The sequence below is a fragment of the Mesoplodon mirus genome (assembly GCF_964341445.2).
Source record: "Mesoplodon mirus genome assembly, chromosome: 3".
NCBI lineage: Eukaryota > Metazoa > Chordata > Mammalia > Artiodactyla > Ziphiidae > Mesoplodon > Mesoplodon mirus.
The window spans coordinates 49,556,135-49,573,210 of record NC_138978.1 but is presented as its reverse complement, the minus strand read 5'-3'; the positions used below and the strand labels follow the sequence as shown (position 1 = coordinate 49,573,210).

The 17,076-nt window shown below is 37.1% G+C and overlaps 1 protein-coding gene across 4 annotated transcripts in view; it reads left to right on the top strand.

The window, feature by feature from the left end:
* Positions 1-17,076, top strand: part of USP24 (ubiquitin specific peptidase 24) — a 149,917-nt gene that overhangs the window by 37,466 nt on the left and 95,375 nt on the right. For 3 of the 4 annotated variants that reach the window (XM_082615336.1, XM_082615334.1, XM_082615333.1), the window contains exons 2-7: positions 3,369-3,534; positions 4,868-4,935; positions 8,674-8,817; positions 9,481-9,603; positions 15,538-15,573; positions 15,906-15,971. In XM_082615336.1, coding sequence (XP_082471462.1) covers positions 3,369-3,534; positions 4,868-4,935; positions 8,674-8,817; positions 9,481-9,603; positions 15,538-15,573; positions 15,906-15,971 — 603 coding nt within the window. The remainder of the gene's footprint in view (positions 1-3,368; positions 3,535-4,867; positions 4,936-8,673; positions 8,818-9,480; positions 9,604-15,537; positions 15,574-15,905; positions 15,972-17,076) is intronic. The other variant, XM_082615335.1, reaches the window with a different exon arrangement.

Below are 17,076 nucleotides of genomic sequence, written 5' to 3'. Positions count from 1 at the left end.
ACTAATATAGCCACTCCACCACCTTTACATGTGCATGATATATCTTTTTCCACCCTTTTATTTCAACCTCTTTATGTCTTTTAATCTAAAGGGTATCTGTTGTAGACAGTTGGATCACTTTTTAAAAATTCATTCTGCAAATCTCTGCCTTTTGGTTAGAGCATTTAGTCCATTTTCATTCCATATGTTGCTGATAGTTATAATTTAATATAATTATTTGATAAAACAAGATTTACACCTGCCATCTTGCTATTTGTCTTCTATGTTTTATGCCTTTTAATCCTCTAATCCTCCATTACTCCTCTGTTTTGTATTAAGTATATTTTCCAGTGTACAATTTTAATTCCCTTGTTTTTTCTTTCACTGTGTAATTTTTAAAGTTATTTTATTAGTGGTTGCCCTGTAGATTACAATTAACATCCTGATCTATAGCACTGTAATTCGAATTAATACCAACTTAATTTCAATAGTGTACAAAACATTCTTCCAATATAACTCTGTTCTCCACCCCCACCCCCGCCTTTTGTGCTATTATTATCATATGGGTCACATCTGTATTCATTATAAGCCCGTTAACATGGTTTTGTAATTATTGATTTGTGCATCTGTCTTTTAAATCAGATAGGAAAAGAAACACTGCATTAACACTGTCTTTAATAACAGAATGATGAAAGGCCATGGAGGTGATGAGAATGAGGTTAATTCCACATTTGTGAATTTTTAAGAAAAAAATCTGTAAAAAAAAAAAAGCTTTTACTGGAAAAATATTTATTAAAATGTCAGTGTGATTAATTTATAAGTGGTAAAATTAATGGTGGGTTTTATTCTTTGCTATTCATATTTTCTACAATGAACATGTATTACTTATTTGGTAATTTAAGACAAAAACAAAGGTATTTAGAAACCAAATTATGTTACCAAGTGGAATGGGATTCTTAAGTAAAATATACTAAGTATAATTTAACTTTTTTTTTTTAACCACTATAGGTGAGTCCCTACCTCTCTAATTCATTAGGTTCTTCAAAAATCTATGTTTTTATATATTTTACTAAATTATTTTAATTTTGAAATAATTCCAAGTTTACAAAAACGTTGCAAGAATAGCGCAAAACTATTTTTGCAACTTTTCTGTAAATCTCAAATTATTTATATAACCTTTATATAAATTTGAAATTTTTATATAAACTTTATTCAGGTTCTTCAAATGTTAACATTTTATCACATTCTCTTTATTCTCTTTTTCTCTAAATATGAATATCCATGTATGTATAATGTGCATGTGTATGTAAAAGTAAGTGTGTGTTTTTTTGTTGTTTTCTCTGAAATGTTTGAGAATAAATTAAAGACATGATATCCCTTTACCCTTAAATACTTCAGTGTGTATTTCTTACAAATGAGGATATTCTCTTATGTAACCTCAGTATATTATCAACATCGGGAAGTTAACATTGATCCAGTACTAAAGTCCTTTGAAGCCAAGAAGTAAAATTAAACAAATTAAAATTCCTGGTTCCAGATCTAATCCAGGATCACATGCTGCATTTAGTTGTTATGTCTGTCCAGTCTTCCTCAATCTTTTCTGGCTTTGACATTTTTGAAGAATACAGGCTAGTTATTTTTTAGGTTGTTCCTCATTTTGGGTTTCCTCATGAGTAGAGACGGGATGCATTTTTGGCAGGACTGTCACAGAAATGATGTTGTGCCCTTTACAGTGCGTCCATTCAGGAGGCACAGGATGTTTGTGTCATTACTGATGATGTTAAAGGTCTCCCCCCACCCCCACCCAAGGAAGCTCTTAGCTTTGGGCAGGTTTTGTTTGTTTGTCGGCTTCTAGACAATAGCGATTTATTTCTCGTGGTTCTTGAGGCTGGAAGTCCAAGATCAGGGTACCAGCATGGTTGCATTCTAGTGAGGGTCCTCCTCTGGGTCACAGGCTGCCGTCTTCTTGTTGTGTGGAGAGCAGAGAGGGGATGCAGGCTCTCCTGTGACTCTCACAAGGGCAGTAATCCCATTTGGAGGCTCTTGGTTTTCATAGCTGCTAAGTACATTTAATGATTTCACACATGTTTGATCTGTTAACTTCCTGTAGAAATTAATGGTAGATATTTCATAGTAATGACATATTCCCATCATCCAACTGAATTCTATTTTTATATGCCTTAATTCTACTTTGATCCTAGGTTCATAAATTTAAGCATTTAACAAGTGCTTGATTTATTACAGATTATTATAGCGAGAACTGATGGAAAGTTTGGCAGTTACCCCACTGATAGTTGACACTTTGCATGAATTATTTTTCTATTTAAAAATATGTTTTAAATACCTACTTTGTGTTAGGCACTAGGTTTTAGAGATACAGAAGTGGTCAGAAACAGTCCTTGTCCCCATGGCTCGCTTGGTCTAGTGGGGGCAAACAGAATAAATCACAAATAAATGTAAAATTATATCTGTGAGTTGTGTTATGAAGGAGAAGTTCAGGATGGTAGGGGTATAAAATAATTAAAGGAATTTGACAATGTTTAGAAGTTCTGGAGAGGTTTTTCTCTGGAAGAGTTTAGAGCGTTTAAGAGTTAAGTAGGTTAAAGAGGGCAGAAGGCTGAGTTCAGGAATAGCGGCATCCCTGTGGAGATGGACAGAAGTAGATGGATTTGAGAGAAATACAGGAGGTCTGATCACTTAGTCTTAGGGGTGGAGATGGGAGAATAGGGTTTTAAGAGTGTGTCTTGATTTCTGGCTGTGCTGCCAAATGAATGTGGTGCCATTCACTGACAGAGAGAAGAGAGCCTAGCACTGAGGTTTGAGAAACTCCAGTGTTTGATGGCTAGGAAGGGGAGGATGTACCAGAAGAGGAGACAAAAGGAACTACAGACCCCAGAGGAGAACAGGGAAGCATGTTATCCTGGGAGGTAAGGGGAGGGAATCTAGCATACCAAGAAGAGGAAGCAGGCAGAAGGTCAGATATTCCTGAAAAGTAAGATGAGGACTGAAACATGTCCACTGGATTGAATGATGCAGCATTCAGTGTGGTGACCTTAACAATTGCCCCTTTGGGAGAGCATGAGAAAAGGGGCTGTAGGTGAAGGTAGATTTGATATTTATAACAAGAGATTAAGAGAGTTCATTTTTGAAGAATGAGATGGGCTCACCTTCTGAGAGAGTTGGGATGCCACATTGATAAAAGCTGAGAATATTTCAGATAGTCTTGGTGAAAGATGTGATTACGAGAAAGAAATGTGGAATCCACAATCTTGGAATTAATGGCTACCAGTGATTAAGGATCTGCTTTGTGTTAAATTGAAAAATTTTTAAGTAGTCACTAATTATTTGTGTGTGTGTTCTTTTTTTAAACCATAATCCCTCTTTGTCAGAAGAATGATGAAAACGGAAACTGCTCAGGGGAAGGAATTGAATTCCCTACAACAAATTTATATGAACTGGAAAGCCGCGTTTTGACGGATCACTGGTCCATACCTTACAAGCGGGAAGAGTCACTAGGCAAATGCCTGTTGGCGTCTACCTACCTAGCAAGACTTGGTAAGTTCATACCTCAGGACACAGGAGGAGTTTTCGTTTTGGGGGGTTTTCTTTTGATAGGAGGCCTGACTTTCATCTTAGCTCCTGTCATTGGCCACCTGTATTATCTTAGATCATTTAGTCTCTTAGTCTTTGTTTATCCCCTGTGGAGTAAAAGCGTTGAATTAAATCAGCTATTTTCTTCTAGCTTCAATAGAGTGCAAGAGTCTTTAAAATATAATTGAAAAGGCTTATGGAAATTGAAGTTAACTTTTCCACAGAAACTTGGAGCACTTTAGATTAAGGCTTAATGCAGTGGCTTTTTTTTTTTTTAAAGAAAAGAAAGTAATGTTTATTTAATATTTTATGCTTATTAAGTTCTTGGCACTGTCATAAGTGCTTTTCAGATATTAAACAAAAAGAGTAATAAAATATCACTAGGTTGGAGAATAAGTATCAACATAAGGAAGCATCTATATTATAAATATATTAAAGAGAGAATAATAATTTATTTTTCATATTGAATTCATTTGTAAAATAAGATGAATTGGGCCAGTGTTTTGCAAATTTTTTTTCTCATTAAAAATGCATAGTTTACCATTGTGATTAAATCCAAGGCACATCAAAAGGAAATATTTTGACTAGCTTCCATGGTGCGTTTATGACTGGCTTCTCAGCAGCAACATTTATTGAGTGCCTGAGAGGATGCCGGTATTATGCTAAGTGGTAGGACTGAAAAAATAAAATGTGCTCCACAGTGTCTCCACTGATCAGCAAAATCTGTCATTGAGTTTTTCTTTTAAGTGTATTCCGAAGGATAATTTTACAGTGGATTCATTCATTCATTTAGCAAGTATTTATCACTTACTCTATGCCAAGCACAATTCTGTGCATTTTATTGCACAGAGTTCAGTTTGTTTTGGGGAAGAGAGTGATTTTGGCATTTATTGAGAATATTTGTGTTTTTAAAAGAGATGTTTAGGAAGACAATAATGGCTAATAAGTAGCTGCTGGTGGTGTTTGTTCTATTAGCTATTTAGTCAGATCATTGAAAGTTACTCTGATATGGAAACATGAGTTCAACCATTTCAGTTCTAATTAGTATTTACTTATTATACTATTAATAAATATATATTAATAATAAATATAAATGGATATATTATGCTATTAATTTAATGCTGTTACTTTCTCAGCCTATTCCTTTATCAGAATGTATGTCTTCTGCTTTTAATAATTCCTTAAGAATCAAGGTTTCTATAATAACTTCCATATGTATGAACTTGGAATGATATATATGATTTCTGCAACTACCTAAAATCTAAATAAGGCATATTGTTTCATTTATTTTACAAAGGTCTTTCTGAGTCTGATGAGAATTGTAAAAGATTTATGGATAGGTGTATGCCTGAAGCATTTAAAAAGGTAAGAAAAATGTGCTGTGCTGATTTTTTTTGGGGGGGTGAAGGTGAACAGGCTTTTTGCTTTAGTTGTAGTTTTTTAATACGTGAGCCCAGTTTATGAATCCTGTACAACTGAGGCATGCTCAAAAATGAAAAAAGTAGCCCTGAATATGGGGCTCAGAAATGAGTTATTTCTTCTATATTTAATTGTTTGCATGTCTTTGGTCGAATATAGCTTTTACTTCCTTCTATTTAACTGCTAAAGAATAGGTTAAGACTTACACTAGGAAATTAGACATCTTACTAAACTAAGGATTGTGGCACTTAGAAAGATAATATTTATTTATCAAAATATAGGCCATTTTGTACTTACTATTCTACTGAGACAGAAGCAGACGTTTAAACTATAGAAAGTTTAACTGGATTGAGTATTGTATCTGGCAAAATGGCATGTGGATGGCAGCATCTCTGTTGGAGCTAGACTGATATGCTTGCCTCCATTATGGTCACATCTCTTATAAAGCAATTTTTCTTAACAGTGAGAATAGAAGATCACAGGACTTCTGTTTCTGAAAGCAGTCTAACTCAGCATGGTTCCCTTTTCAGGACCTGAGTCCTGAATCCTCCAAGAGCAGGGACGATGTCACAGGCACTGTTGTTTTCCCCAGCATATAGCCAGTGCCGAGTGCAGAGAAAGAGCTCAGTAAATCTTTGTTGAATGAATAAATGAGTCTCCTGCTGTCTCATGCTTCTGGGTTTTGACATCCATTTTTTGTCTCATATGCAAGTAAGTTACTACAACTACAGATGGATGAAGTTTGTATTTATTATAAAACCCAGTAAAATAAACATCATTTGCAAACTATTATCCCCATCTGCGTCTTGACAGACAGAATCTCCCTTGATTCAAGGCTGAAGACAGAACAAAATTAATTTTAGGAACAAAAATAGCTTCATCTTTGAAAAAAGGGAGAAATCTTTTAAAATTGTCATTTGGGCAGGGATTATAGAGAATCAAGATTTTTCTTCATTTTGGGTGAATTCATCTACCATTTTGTAGTTTTAACTTTTAAGAATTTTGTTAAGAATTATAGTAGTTTTTAAAAAAAATACCAGCACTTTTATAATGTAACATATTGTGACACCTATCATAATGTATGTGTAAATTTGCAGAGAAAGAAAATTCAAGTTTATTCAGAGTCATGGAAAAGGGTTTATTCGTGTAAGGAAGGGATCTTTAGGTTGATGATCTTCAGATTCAGAGAGCCCTGGGTCAAGTCATTCCAGCAGCAAGTTGCATATTTGGAGTATAATACTCTAACTCTGTACAGAAATGCTTCAGAGGACTTTTATTTTATGCCCTCAGCTGTTTGTAATAGTATAATAAATGGTCAAGCAGTTGTTGGGGTTTTTTTCCTATAAAACTATGAGCACAAAGGTACCTTGCATTATGTTTAATGTCATTCAGTTCTTACAGTTTAGAGCTATTAAAAAGATTTCTCTAAACTAGAAGGGCTACAGAATTCTGTGTGCCTTTAGACTTGTGTTTCCTGGTATGATGACTCTCTCCCTACCTTCCCTGGGCTTTTCTCACAAGCTGCCCTTTTTTGTTGTTTTTTTTTTTAAAGAAGTAAGGGTACAAATAATAAGCAATTGTGTGAATAAGGTGCACAAAAGGAGCTTTATTGTAATTTCTACTTTCTTCACCTTTCACTTTCAGGCCAGCCTGGATTCCTTTTTTTTTTGGCTGCGTTGGGTCTTTGTTACTGCACGTGGGTTTTCTCTAGTTGCGGCGAGCAAGGGCTACTCTTCATTGCGGTGTGCAGGCTTCTCATTACAGTGGCTTCTCCTGTTGTGGAGCAGGGGCTCTAGGCGTGTGGGCTTCAGTAGTTGTGGCTTGTGGGCTCTAGAGCTCAGGCTCAGTAGTTGTGGCACACGGGCTTAGTTGCTCCGCAGCACGTAGGATCTTCCCAGACCAGGGCTCGAATCCGTGTCCCCTGCGTTGGCAGGCAGATTCCTAACCACTGCATCACCAGGGAAGTCCCCTGGATTCTTTTACTAGTATATTCAGGCAGGGAGAAACATCCAGGTCTGGCCATAGTGCACAGTTATGTTTAAACTTTGTGTGCCTCTTCCTCACACGGTGCTGCCTGTCTTGCCCCACCTCATCTGGAAGGTAGATGGAACTCCATTTTCAAAGTAAAAACTGAACACATGAGATGACAACAGAGGGAGTGGTGCTTAGTCCACATAAATTTTATGGTTGTCACATGAAGCTTCTTAAATCTTAATCTCTGTTTTATTACCTAATTTTTAAGCATAGGAAGAATATATAAGCAGGCAAAAGAATTCTTGCAAAAAATAGTAGCAAAAAATAGTAACTAATTGCCTTATATAGAATCAGTCTTAAGATTATTGTTCATTTGAGCAAATAGTGCAGCTAATTGCTGTAGAGAAAGTCTGGAACTGAGGTTTTCCTCTGCAGCTAAAGAAGTCTGGGCTCTTTCAGGGTCTTAACCCTCTCGGTAGGGGGTTCTCAGTGTGGCTAAGGTGAAATTTTTATAGCACAGTATTTTCCCTCTGAAGGGAAATCTTACAAAAACATGAAACCACTGTACCAATTTGCCATTATTTTATTAAGTGGAATGCTTTCATTTTCCCATTCCCTGTTTCGGCAGTTGTTCCTGAATTAGACTTCCCCAAGGACTTAGAAGGTCAAAGATTGGGGAAATCCAAAGATGATGATTTTAGATTCTTCTGTGTGCCTTTTCCTTCCTTTTTAACAAATCTAAGCTGCTATCTGAGTATAAGATGCACCATTTTTTATATTTAAGAAAAATAGCTGCAAAGTAAACAATGTTACAGTGCTATTTTAGATTTGCTTAAACTTTTTTTAAAAATTGTATATTTCCTTAATACATACTAGAAAGGAAAACACAAGCAAAATAAATTGACAAGGTATTTCTACAATTTTCTTCACATTCAGAGCCCTGCTGCCATCTGGTCAACAGGTGGGAAGATGCAGCTCTGTTTCTGAGATATAAATAATATGAAAAGAATGTGCATGTTCAAACCATGAGATTTCTTAGATTCCAGGAATGTTGATTAATAACGACAGCCAAAATATATTAATAATAAAACCTCGCTAATACTCTACATTCGATATACCTTTTGATACTTGTAACGTCTCTGTGAAGTGGGTAGGAATGATCCCTCTTTTGAGATGAGAGAACTGAGTCTCTGGGAACTCTGGTAAATTTGTTCAAGACCACACAGCTAGAAAATAGTAGTACCGGAAGTGATCTCAGGTTCTTTCTTGTTGTTCACCACTTGACCTCCCCTAGTAATAATGAAAAGTAGAAAACAAGCATTTTCTTTTAAACAAACTGTTTTATTTATTTATTTATTTATTTATTTGGACACCCTGCGTAGCTTGTGGGATTTTAGTTCCCTGACCAGGGATTGAACCCAGGCCCTCGACAGTGAGAGCGTGGAATCCTGACCACTGAACCACCAGGGAATTCCCCAAACTGTCTTAATATAAGGGAATTAAAGTTCAAAAAAACAGAACTAAGTGTTGACTGTGAAATAAGTGGATAAGTAGATGGACTACAGCTATGGGTCTTTTAAAGCAAGTCATCTGCATAAAAATAAGTATTATGGTAATAATCTCTTCATTAGTCAAGACTGAACTGATAACTGTAGATGTCTTTTCTTTCTTTTCAAGTAAGACTCTAAAGTGCCCTTTATGTTTTTATAGCTGCTGACATCAAGTGCTGTTCACAAGTGGGGTACTGAAATTCATGAAGGGATCTACAACATGTTGATGCTATTAATAGAACTGGCTGCAGAGAGAATAAAACAAGATCCAATTCCCACTGGTCTGCTGGCTGTGCTTACAATGGTACAGTATGTCTAAAATGTGTTTTGCTTTTGTTTAAAATACCTACTACCTTCTGACTTGTAATTAATCATGAGTGGTCATGATATTATCATTTAAGTTATTAACTTGACTGTTCTTGCTTTTTATTTTAAAAGCAGAACAACCGTTCTGTGTTTTCAGTTTTAAAGAAATACCTTTCTACTTTTAAGCTTTCTCAGCTTTTAGGATGATTGAATAGCTTTCCTTTATGTCTCCCGGATTATTCGAATCACAGATACTGTCACATAGGGTGTTGATGTAGTTTGGTTTCTGGGCTTTTCCCCCGACTAGTAGCAGTAGCTGCATGAAGAAGGGGCGCTCGTGTTTTCCCTCCTAACTTCTGTCTTCACTGCCTTGTTGCCCATCTCTACTTGCGGCAGCCCTAGAACATCTGGAGCGTTGGCATCACCGTGCCTGGATCAGACCTCCCGTCCCCTTCTCTTTCCCCACAGCAAACATTGAACAGAACAGGAGAGCACCACTTTGTTCCTCAACACTGGCTAAGGAATATGTTTTGTTGGGATACTTGAAAGATTCCATTAATGAGAGAGTCCAAGCCTATATTTTTATCTTCTTTTCTAATGCTAATATGTGTTGCTATAGAAGTAGATAATAACAATGCTTCTCTGTTCTCTTTGAATCTAGGCTTTCAATCCTGATAATGAATACCATTTTAAAAACAGAATGAAAGTATCTCAAAGGAATTGGGCAGAAGTGTTTGGAGAGGGAAATATGTTTGCTATTTCACCTGTATCTACTTTCCAAAAGGTAAACATAGTTTTGTTTCATCCTTTTATAGATAAATGTATTGAAAAAGATTTTCTCTGCTACAATAATGACAATTTACATGGAAGGATTAAAACAACCTATGAAAAATGACAAATACTCCATACGGTTCATAAAATTGCTCAACATTTTTTTCAGCTATTGGATATTTTTCCATAGCTGTTAATTAACATCATGAAGAACTTTAGAGATTTGAAATAATATGTGGTGAAATGAGAAATGACTGCATGACATGAAAAGTGCCCTATTTATTGAATTACCAGAACCCCAGTTTAATGAGTGTCCCAGTTTCTTAGAGATGTTTGAGAAGCTAGAGCATTTGAAATCATTTGAAACGACTAATTATTCCCAGAAAATAAAATCTAGTAGTTAATCTCACGTATAATTTTCTTTAAACTCCGTAAGCTTTAAAGCTTTTGTTTTTTTCTAAGCACAGACCAACATCCTCATTTTATATTTAAAGGCGTACGAAGTGCCAATAACATTATACCCACAAAGAGTACATAATTCAGACAATTTGTTGATCAAACACTTTGGTTTTTGAGACACGTTTGAAAGAAGTCAATGTAGTAGATAGAAAACCCATTGATTTATCTAGAAGGCAGGGGTTCAGTTCAGCAATCATTTATTGAACATTTGCTGTGTGTCTGGCATTATTCTAGGTTTTGGAGATATAAATAAATAGTTCCTGCCCTTAGTATAGAAAGTAATAAGACATGACTTCTAACTTACAGCATAGTGGAGGAAATAGGAAAAAAAATCACAGTATAACAAACAATAGGTGCAATTATAATAATAAGTACTATGTATGGAATAAGGGGAGGGAGTTGCCACCTTGGAAGGTCGGGCAGTACTCTAGAGAGGAAATGAGAGCTGAGTGGAAAGTACTGTGAGTATATCCTGTGGAATTTAGTCCCCACAGCAGCTCTGTGAGTTACGTACTATTTTTACCCCCATTTTGTAGATGAGAAACTGAGGCACACAGAGGTTAAGTACTTGCCCAAGTTCACAAACCTGTTTATAGAGGGGACCTATGCAATCTAGTGCCATAGTCTGCATTCTTTATATACAGTCTTGCCTCCCAAAATACTAAAATCTTATCTTCAGTTATGTTGTGAAGATTAAATGACAAATGTATATAAAAACACTGAACACAGTGGTTCACTTTAGTAAGTACTCAGAAAATGTTCTTTTTCTCCTCCCCCCCATTTACATATACAACCTTGGAGACCCAGAAATGTTGTCTCTTAATTTCTTCTCGTTACCACAAAAGGAATTATCTCTCCTGCAAATGCCCTAGATCCCCTCTTCTTCCCTCTTGCCTTCTCAAGCATTTTATGCCTTAGCATTTCTATTCTTTCTTTGGTACCCTCAATTTTTTCCCCTTTATCAGATTATTCCCATTGTGTATAACAGTCTAGTATTTTCCCATCTTTAAAAATTCTGCCTTGGATACCACTTCCATCTCTAGCTTCAGCATTATTCTCTATCCCCCTTCACAACCAACCAGATGAAAGAATCCATATCCTTCCCTCTCAGTTACTCTTTTAGTGGTTAGTCTAAAATTTTAACTTATTAATTAGACAAAACCTAAATTTCATCAGTAACTTTACCCTCCTCTGAGGAGTACTTGAAAACCTTAGACTGTTTTTGTGTACTCACTCCTCACCTGACTCATTATCCTTTTGTCTTTATTGTGCATTGTCTTAGTCCTCTCCTGTATTTTTTTATCCCCTCAAATAGGTACAGTCATCATTACCTTATACAGTGTTTTGACTCAGCCTTATTTATATGCTATCTCTTTGTGTACCATTCCTTCTGTATTTCACACCTTCCATTGGGATGATTTTTCTTCTTCCTGGAGTGCATCCTGTACAGTGTCCTTTCATAAGGGGTCCATTGGGAATTGAGTCTTTGTTTTTGATGGCTTAAACTTGACTTTATTTCCTATTCCTTGAAGAACATTTTCACTGGGTTTTAAATCCTAGATTGACATACATTTTTCTGTCAAAATGTCAAAGCTATCATTTCAGTGTCTTCTGGCTTTTTTTTTTTTTAATTTATTTTTGGCTGCTTTGATTCTTTGTTGCTGTGCAAGGCTTTCTCTAGTAGCAGCGAGCGGGGGCTATTCTTTGTTGCAGTGCGCCAGGCTTCTCATTGCGGTGGCTTCTCTTGTTGCAGAGCACAGGCTGTAGGTGCGTGGGCTTCAGTAGTTGTGGCTCGCGGGCTCTGGAGCACAGGCTCAGTAGTTGTGGCCCACGGGCTTAGTTGCTCCGCAGCATGTGGGATCTTCCCGGACCAGGGCTCAAACCCGTATCCCCTGCCTTGGCAGGAGGATTCTTAACCACTGCGCCACCAGGTAAGCCCTGTCTTCTGGCTTTGAGTATTGTTATTGAAAGTTGATTGTTGGTCTGACTGTTGTTCCTTTGTAAGAAGTCTTTCTTTTTCTTCATGGCTATTTTATTGCTTTTTGATAGTTGGCAATTTGACTCTCACTGCAATTAACTGAGGTATTCTTTTTTATTTTGCTTCAGATCATTGCATTTTCGAATCTAAGGATTTATATCTTGTAGCAATTCTGGAAAATTCTCAACCATTACCTTTGTAAATATTGCCTCTTCCCCATTAGTCTCGCTTCCCCTAGAACTTTGATTGGATACATGTTGGACCTTCTCATTCTGTTCTTTTTTTTATATATATTTATTTATTTATTTGGCTGCACCGGGTCTTAATTGCTGCACATGGGATCTTTGTTGCGGCATGCGGGATCTTTAGTTGCAGCATGCAAATTCTTAGTTGCGGCATATGGGATCTAGTTCCCTGGCCAGGGATCGAACCTGGGCCCCCTGGATTGGGAGTGTGGAGCCTTAGCCACTGGACCACCAGGGAAGTCCCTCTCATTCTGTTCTTATGTCGCTTATTCTCTTTCATATTCTCCATCTTTCTGTCTTCTTGTACTGCATTTCTGATAACATTTTTTCAGATCTGTGGTCCAGTTCACTAATTTTTTTTCTATTTGTATCCTGTAGGCTATTTAACCTATTCATTAAGTCTTTAATTTCATTTATTATATTTCTCATTTCTATAAATTCTCATTGGTTCATTTTTGACTCTGCTTATTTTTTATTATCTCATGTTCTTGACTCATATTTTCAATATCCTCCTTGTTTAATGCTTAACTTATATGTTTAATGCTTAACTTATAAGCATATGTCTGACATCTAAAAGCTGGTCTGATTCTGCCAGCTTTTACTCAGTTGTTTTGTGTATGTATGTATGTGTATAGAAAAACATTTTTATACGTATTTTTTTGTTTTCCTGTGAACTTATGTTTCTTGGAATTTAATCTAAGAAGATTTTTTGAGGCCTGAGTTGAAAGTTCTTTCCTCCGAAAAAGATTTACTTCTTCCAGATGCCTGGGGATACTACGATTTGGGAATACATTCTGAGCTTAAGGTTTTTCAGACCATAAAGGCAGTGTGAATTGGAGCAGCAAAGCCATGTGAGGGCAATTTTGTGGTTATAAATTCCTGGAGAATTTTTTTCTTCTCACAATCCAGTACCACAGTCAAGGTAGGCAGGCTTCCTTGTTGTTTCCCTTACACAGGTAAGTTTATTTCAGTTCATCTCACACTCAGGATGTAGCCCTTTGTGTTCTTGATTTATGTGACAAACTCTTCTTAGTCTCTGAGCCCTGTCTTGGCTACGTGTCCTGCTTCTCAGCCACTGTAAGGCTGTGAAAACAGAAGCTAGAGGTCTCCAGAGTTCCACAGATGCCTACAGCATGAAAGCTGGCCTCACAGTTTGCTTACCTCACAGGATTTCTGCTTTCTCTTTTTTTTAAACTTCTGAGCACTTTGTGTCAACTCAGCTATATATTTTTAAAGTTTTTTTTTAATGTTTTTATCCAGTGGTGTTAGTTATTTTCAGCTGGAGAGATGTTTGGGGTCACTAGACTGAACTCTCCATTAACTCTTCAAGGCATTCCATTCTGCCTTCTTTTTCCACCACTCCACTGAAACAGCTCTCGTTAAGACACCAACACCTTCATGTTTCTAGATCCAGAGGAAATGTCTCTCAACCCCGTCAACAGGAATGGTCACAGTCAGTTTCTCCCTCCTTGAAACTTCCTTCCTACAGTCTCTTGCTTTCTGCCTGCCCCTCAGCCACCTTTCCTTTCTTGACTCCTTCACCTCTACCCAACTTTGATCCAGAGTACTCTCTCTAAGAAATATCTTCCATTCTCATGGGTTTAAATGCTATCTTTGTGCTGACGGCCCTCTGCTTTATTATATCTCTGTGGCCCAAACCTCTTCTCTGAGCACAACAGACTTGAAGAGCCAACTGTCTCCTCTTGGTTGCCACACAGACATCTCAAACTGTGCCTAAAACAGAACTTCATTATGTCTCCCCAACCTTCATTCTTCTCTCTTTCAGTAAATGGCATCACCACCTACCTACATGCTCAAGCCAAAACATAGGAATCAGCCACGATTCATCCCTTTTTCTTATTCCCCATATCCAGACTGTAAACAGGTCCTTTGATTTAATCTCACATAGATTTTAAGTTGACTTCTCTCTGTTTCCTCTGCCACCATCCCACTCCAAACACCATCATGTCCTACCTAGTTACTGCACTCGTCTTCTCCCTGGTATCTTTACTTTTCACTCTCTCATTCACCCATTCCATTCCATTCTCCACATAACTGCAAAACGTCCCCTTAAAACATAAAAGGTATCATTTTCTTGCTTTAAACACCTCTGTTGCTTTCCTTGTAATCACAGTCTACAAATTTCTGCATCATCTGGCTTTTCCTGTCTCTACAGCTTCATCTGTACCATTCTCTCCTTCACCCCGGCTCCCAGCTGGGAGAGTTGCCTCTCAGTTTTTCAAACAAGGTAGGCTTTTCTGCCTTTCCCAAACAGGACCTTTCCCATTCCAGCCTCTGCCTGGACTATTCTTTGAATGGCTAAATCTGTCTCATCCTTTAAGTTCCAGATTAAAGACCACCTCTTCAGAGAGGTTTTCTGTGACCACCACTCTGAACAGAGTAGGCTCCTTTTTCATTTGAAGATCTTTTGTTTTTCCTTTTGTGGAATTTAGCACAATCTGAATTATGTGTTGGTTTACTTGTCTTTATTGATCCTGCTAGGATATGAGCTCTGTGAAAGCACGTACCACATCTCTTCTTAGTCACTGTTCTGTATCCAGCCACTAGAACATTATTCAGCCCCTAGAACAGTGAATGCTTAAGAGAGGAAAGGAGGGAAGAAAAGGAGGAGAAAAGAAGAGCTTACTCTAGGACAGTAATTAATGGTACAGCTAGGACTAAAACTTTAATTTCTTCATTCCTGACTTGCTACTGTTTTGTTTTGTTTTTTTTACGTTACGTGGGGCCCTCACTGCTGTGGCCTCTCCCGTTGCGGAGCACAGGCTCCGGATACGCAGGCTCGCCAGCCATGGCTCACAAGCCCAGCCGCTCCGCAGCATATGGGATCCTCCTGGGCCAGGGCACGAACCCATGTCCCCTGCATCGGCAGGTGGCCTCCCAACCACTGCGCCACCAGGGAAGCCCCGATTTGCTACTCTTTAAGTTAATTTAATTCCTAAAATATAACTCTCTTAGAAAATTTAACTCAAGTTATCTTGTACCTCACAGAGCTTAAACAGCTGATCTCAGCTACCCAAAACACATAAATGCTTCGTATTGTAGCAATTCCATCAAAATACAGACTTACTCCTGCAACTGTTCACAGTAATGTCAAAGAATCACGTTAAGAAACATTTGAGGAAACTTTGAAATATTTTTTAAGTTTTAATTTTTTTCCAACTTTTGATTTAGGATAAAAGAAATATGAGGGTTAGTAGGGAAGTTTTTGTATTGCCATCTCAATTTCTATTTTCTTTTCTCATAGGAGCCTCATGGATGGGTTGTGGATTTGGTAAATAAGGTATAAAGCTTTTATTAATATGATCATGTTTTCCATTTTCTAATGAGATTTCCTAGAGTTTGTTGTTTAGGTGACAGCTACAGAGAATAATCAGATAGGTTTTACAGTTTCTTCCTCTTTTTTATATGTGCTGTTTATACGGATAAATCTCAGCTTTAGGGCTTAGCACATCTCCTCTAGTATATCACAGGAGCATTGGAATTATTTTTGTGATGACCCTTAAGACCAGGATTATAGAGCACACTGATAAAGCAGAATGTGAGCTTTGGTTGCTTGCTTAAACTATTAAGGTATAGCATTTTAAAATTAATGTATACCTTTTTTCATCTCAGTTTGGAGAATTAGGTGGATTTGCAGCAATCCAGGCCAAGCTCCATTCAGAAGATATAGAACTTGGGGTAAGTTAAACCACTGTATGTCCAGTGTGGAAGTTCACTTTATCTGGGTTGCTGTGTAACCCAAGGGGCGTGGTCTAGACAAATTAAATTAAATGTTAAAGTTTAAGTTAATCTTTACAGGAGCAGCTTCCATGTTTCTGATAACCACTGAAATGTTTACTGTTAATCAAAATAAGCAAATTTCAGTGTATGGTGTTTGGTGTTTTTTTTCACCACACTAATTTCTCTTTCTGATATTTTTCTCTTAACTACTAACTTGTAGTGGTTCCATGAAATTATCTTGCTATTTAGGGACAGTTGCTATATGTGGCAAGTATATGTGTACATAACAATTTTATGCCTCAGATAAGTCAGAAGTTGTTTCATAGTACCAGAAACAAATAAAACATTTTATTTTAAGATTGTTTAGTCAGCTTTTTGGTGTTACAGAGATTCATAGATAACAAAGGCTATAACAGGAGCTTAGAATCATCCCTCAGGTGCAATACCATTATCTTTTCATGTCAACTTCATTTTCTCAAATTTAACCTTGTGATAAGGGGAATAACTTAATCTTTAATTTTTCACGGACTGCTGACCTGTTTGTAGCCAAGAGCACTTTATTCTGTTCTCTAGTTAATTAATCATTCAGTTATAAACTACTTATGTACTTGCCATGTAGAAGACACTGTGCTAACTACTGTAAATTGATCAGAGCAGAAAATGATGTGGTAAAATAATATACCTAAGTGGTATAAATTGTGCCTACAATAGCAGTTATTTCTGTGGGACCATGACCAATCACCTAGCTCCCTTTGTCCATCTTTGCATGAGAGCAGTAACAACAGTCAATGAGAGAGACTGGTGCTGTGGTTGTTAATAGACTATTTCTTGCTACCCAGTGTTTATCCTTAAAGATCAGATGTCTGCCAGCTCATAAATACTTCTCCTGACACTGATCAGAGGCCTCTTCTCCCTCCCTGACTGTTAACTAGGTTGTTAGGCTGTCATTTTGATCCCTATTAAATGGATCAAGTATGTTAGAGAGGACTCTTGACCTGGAAGATAATAGTTAGTGACTTAAAAAGCAAGACAAAACAAAACCTGTTCAGATACAGGGTTTTAT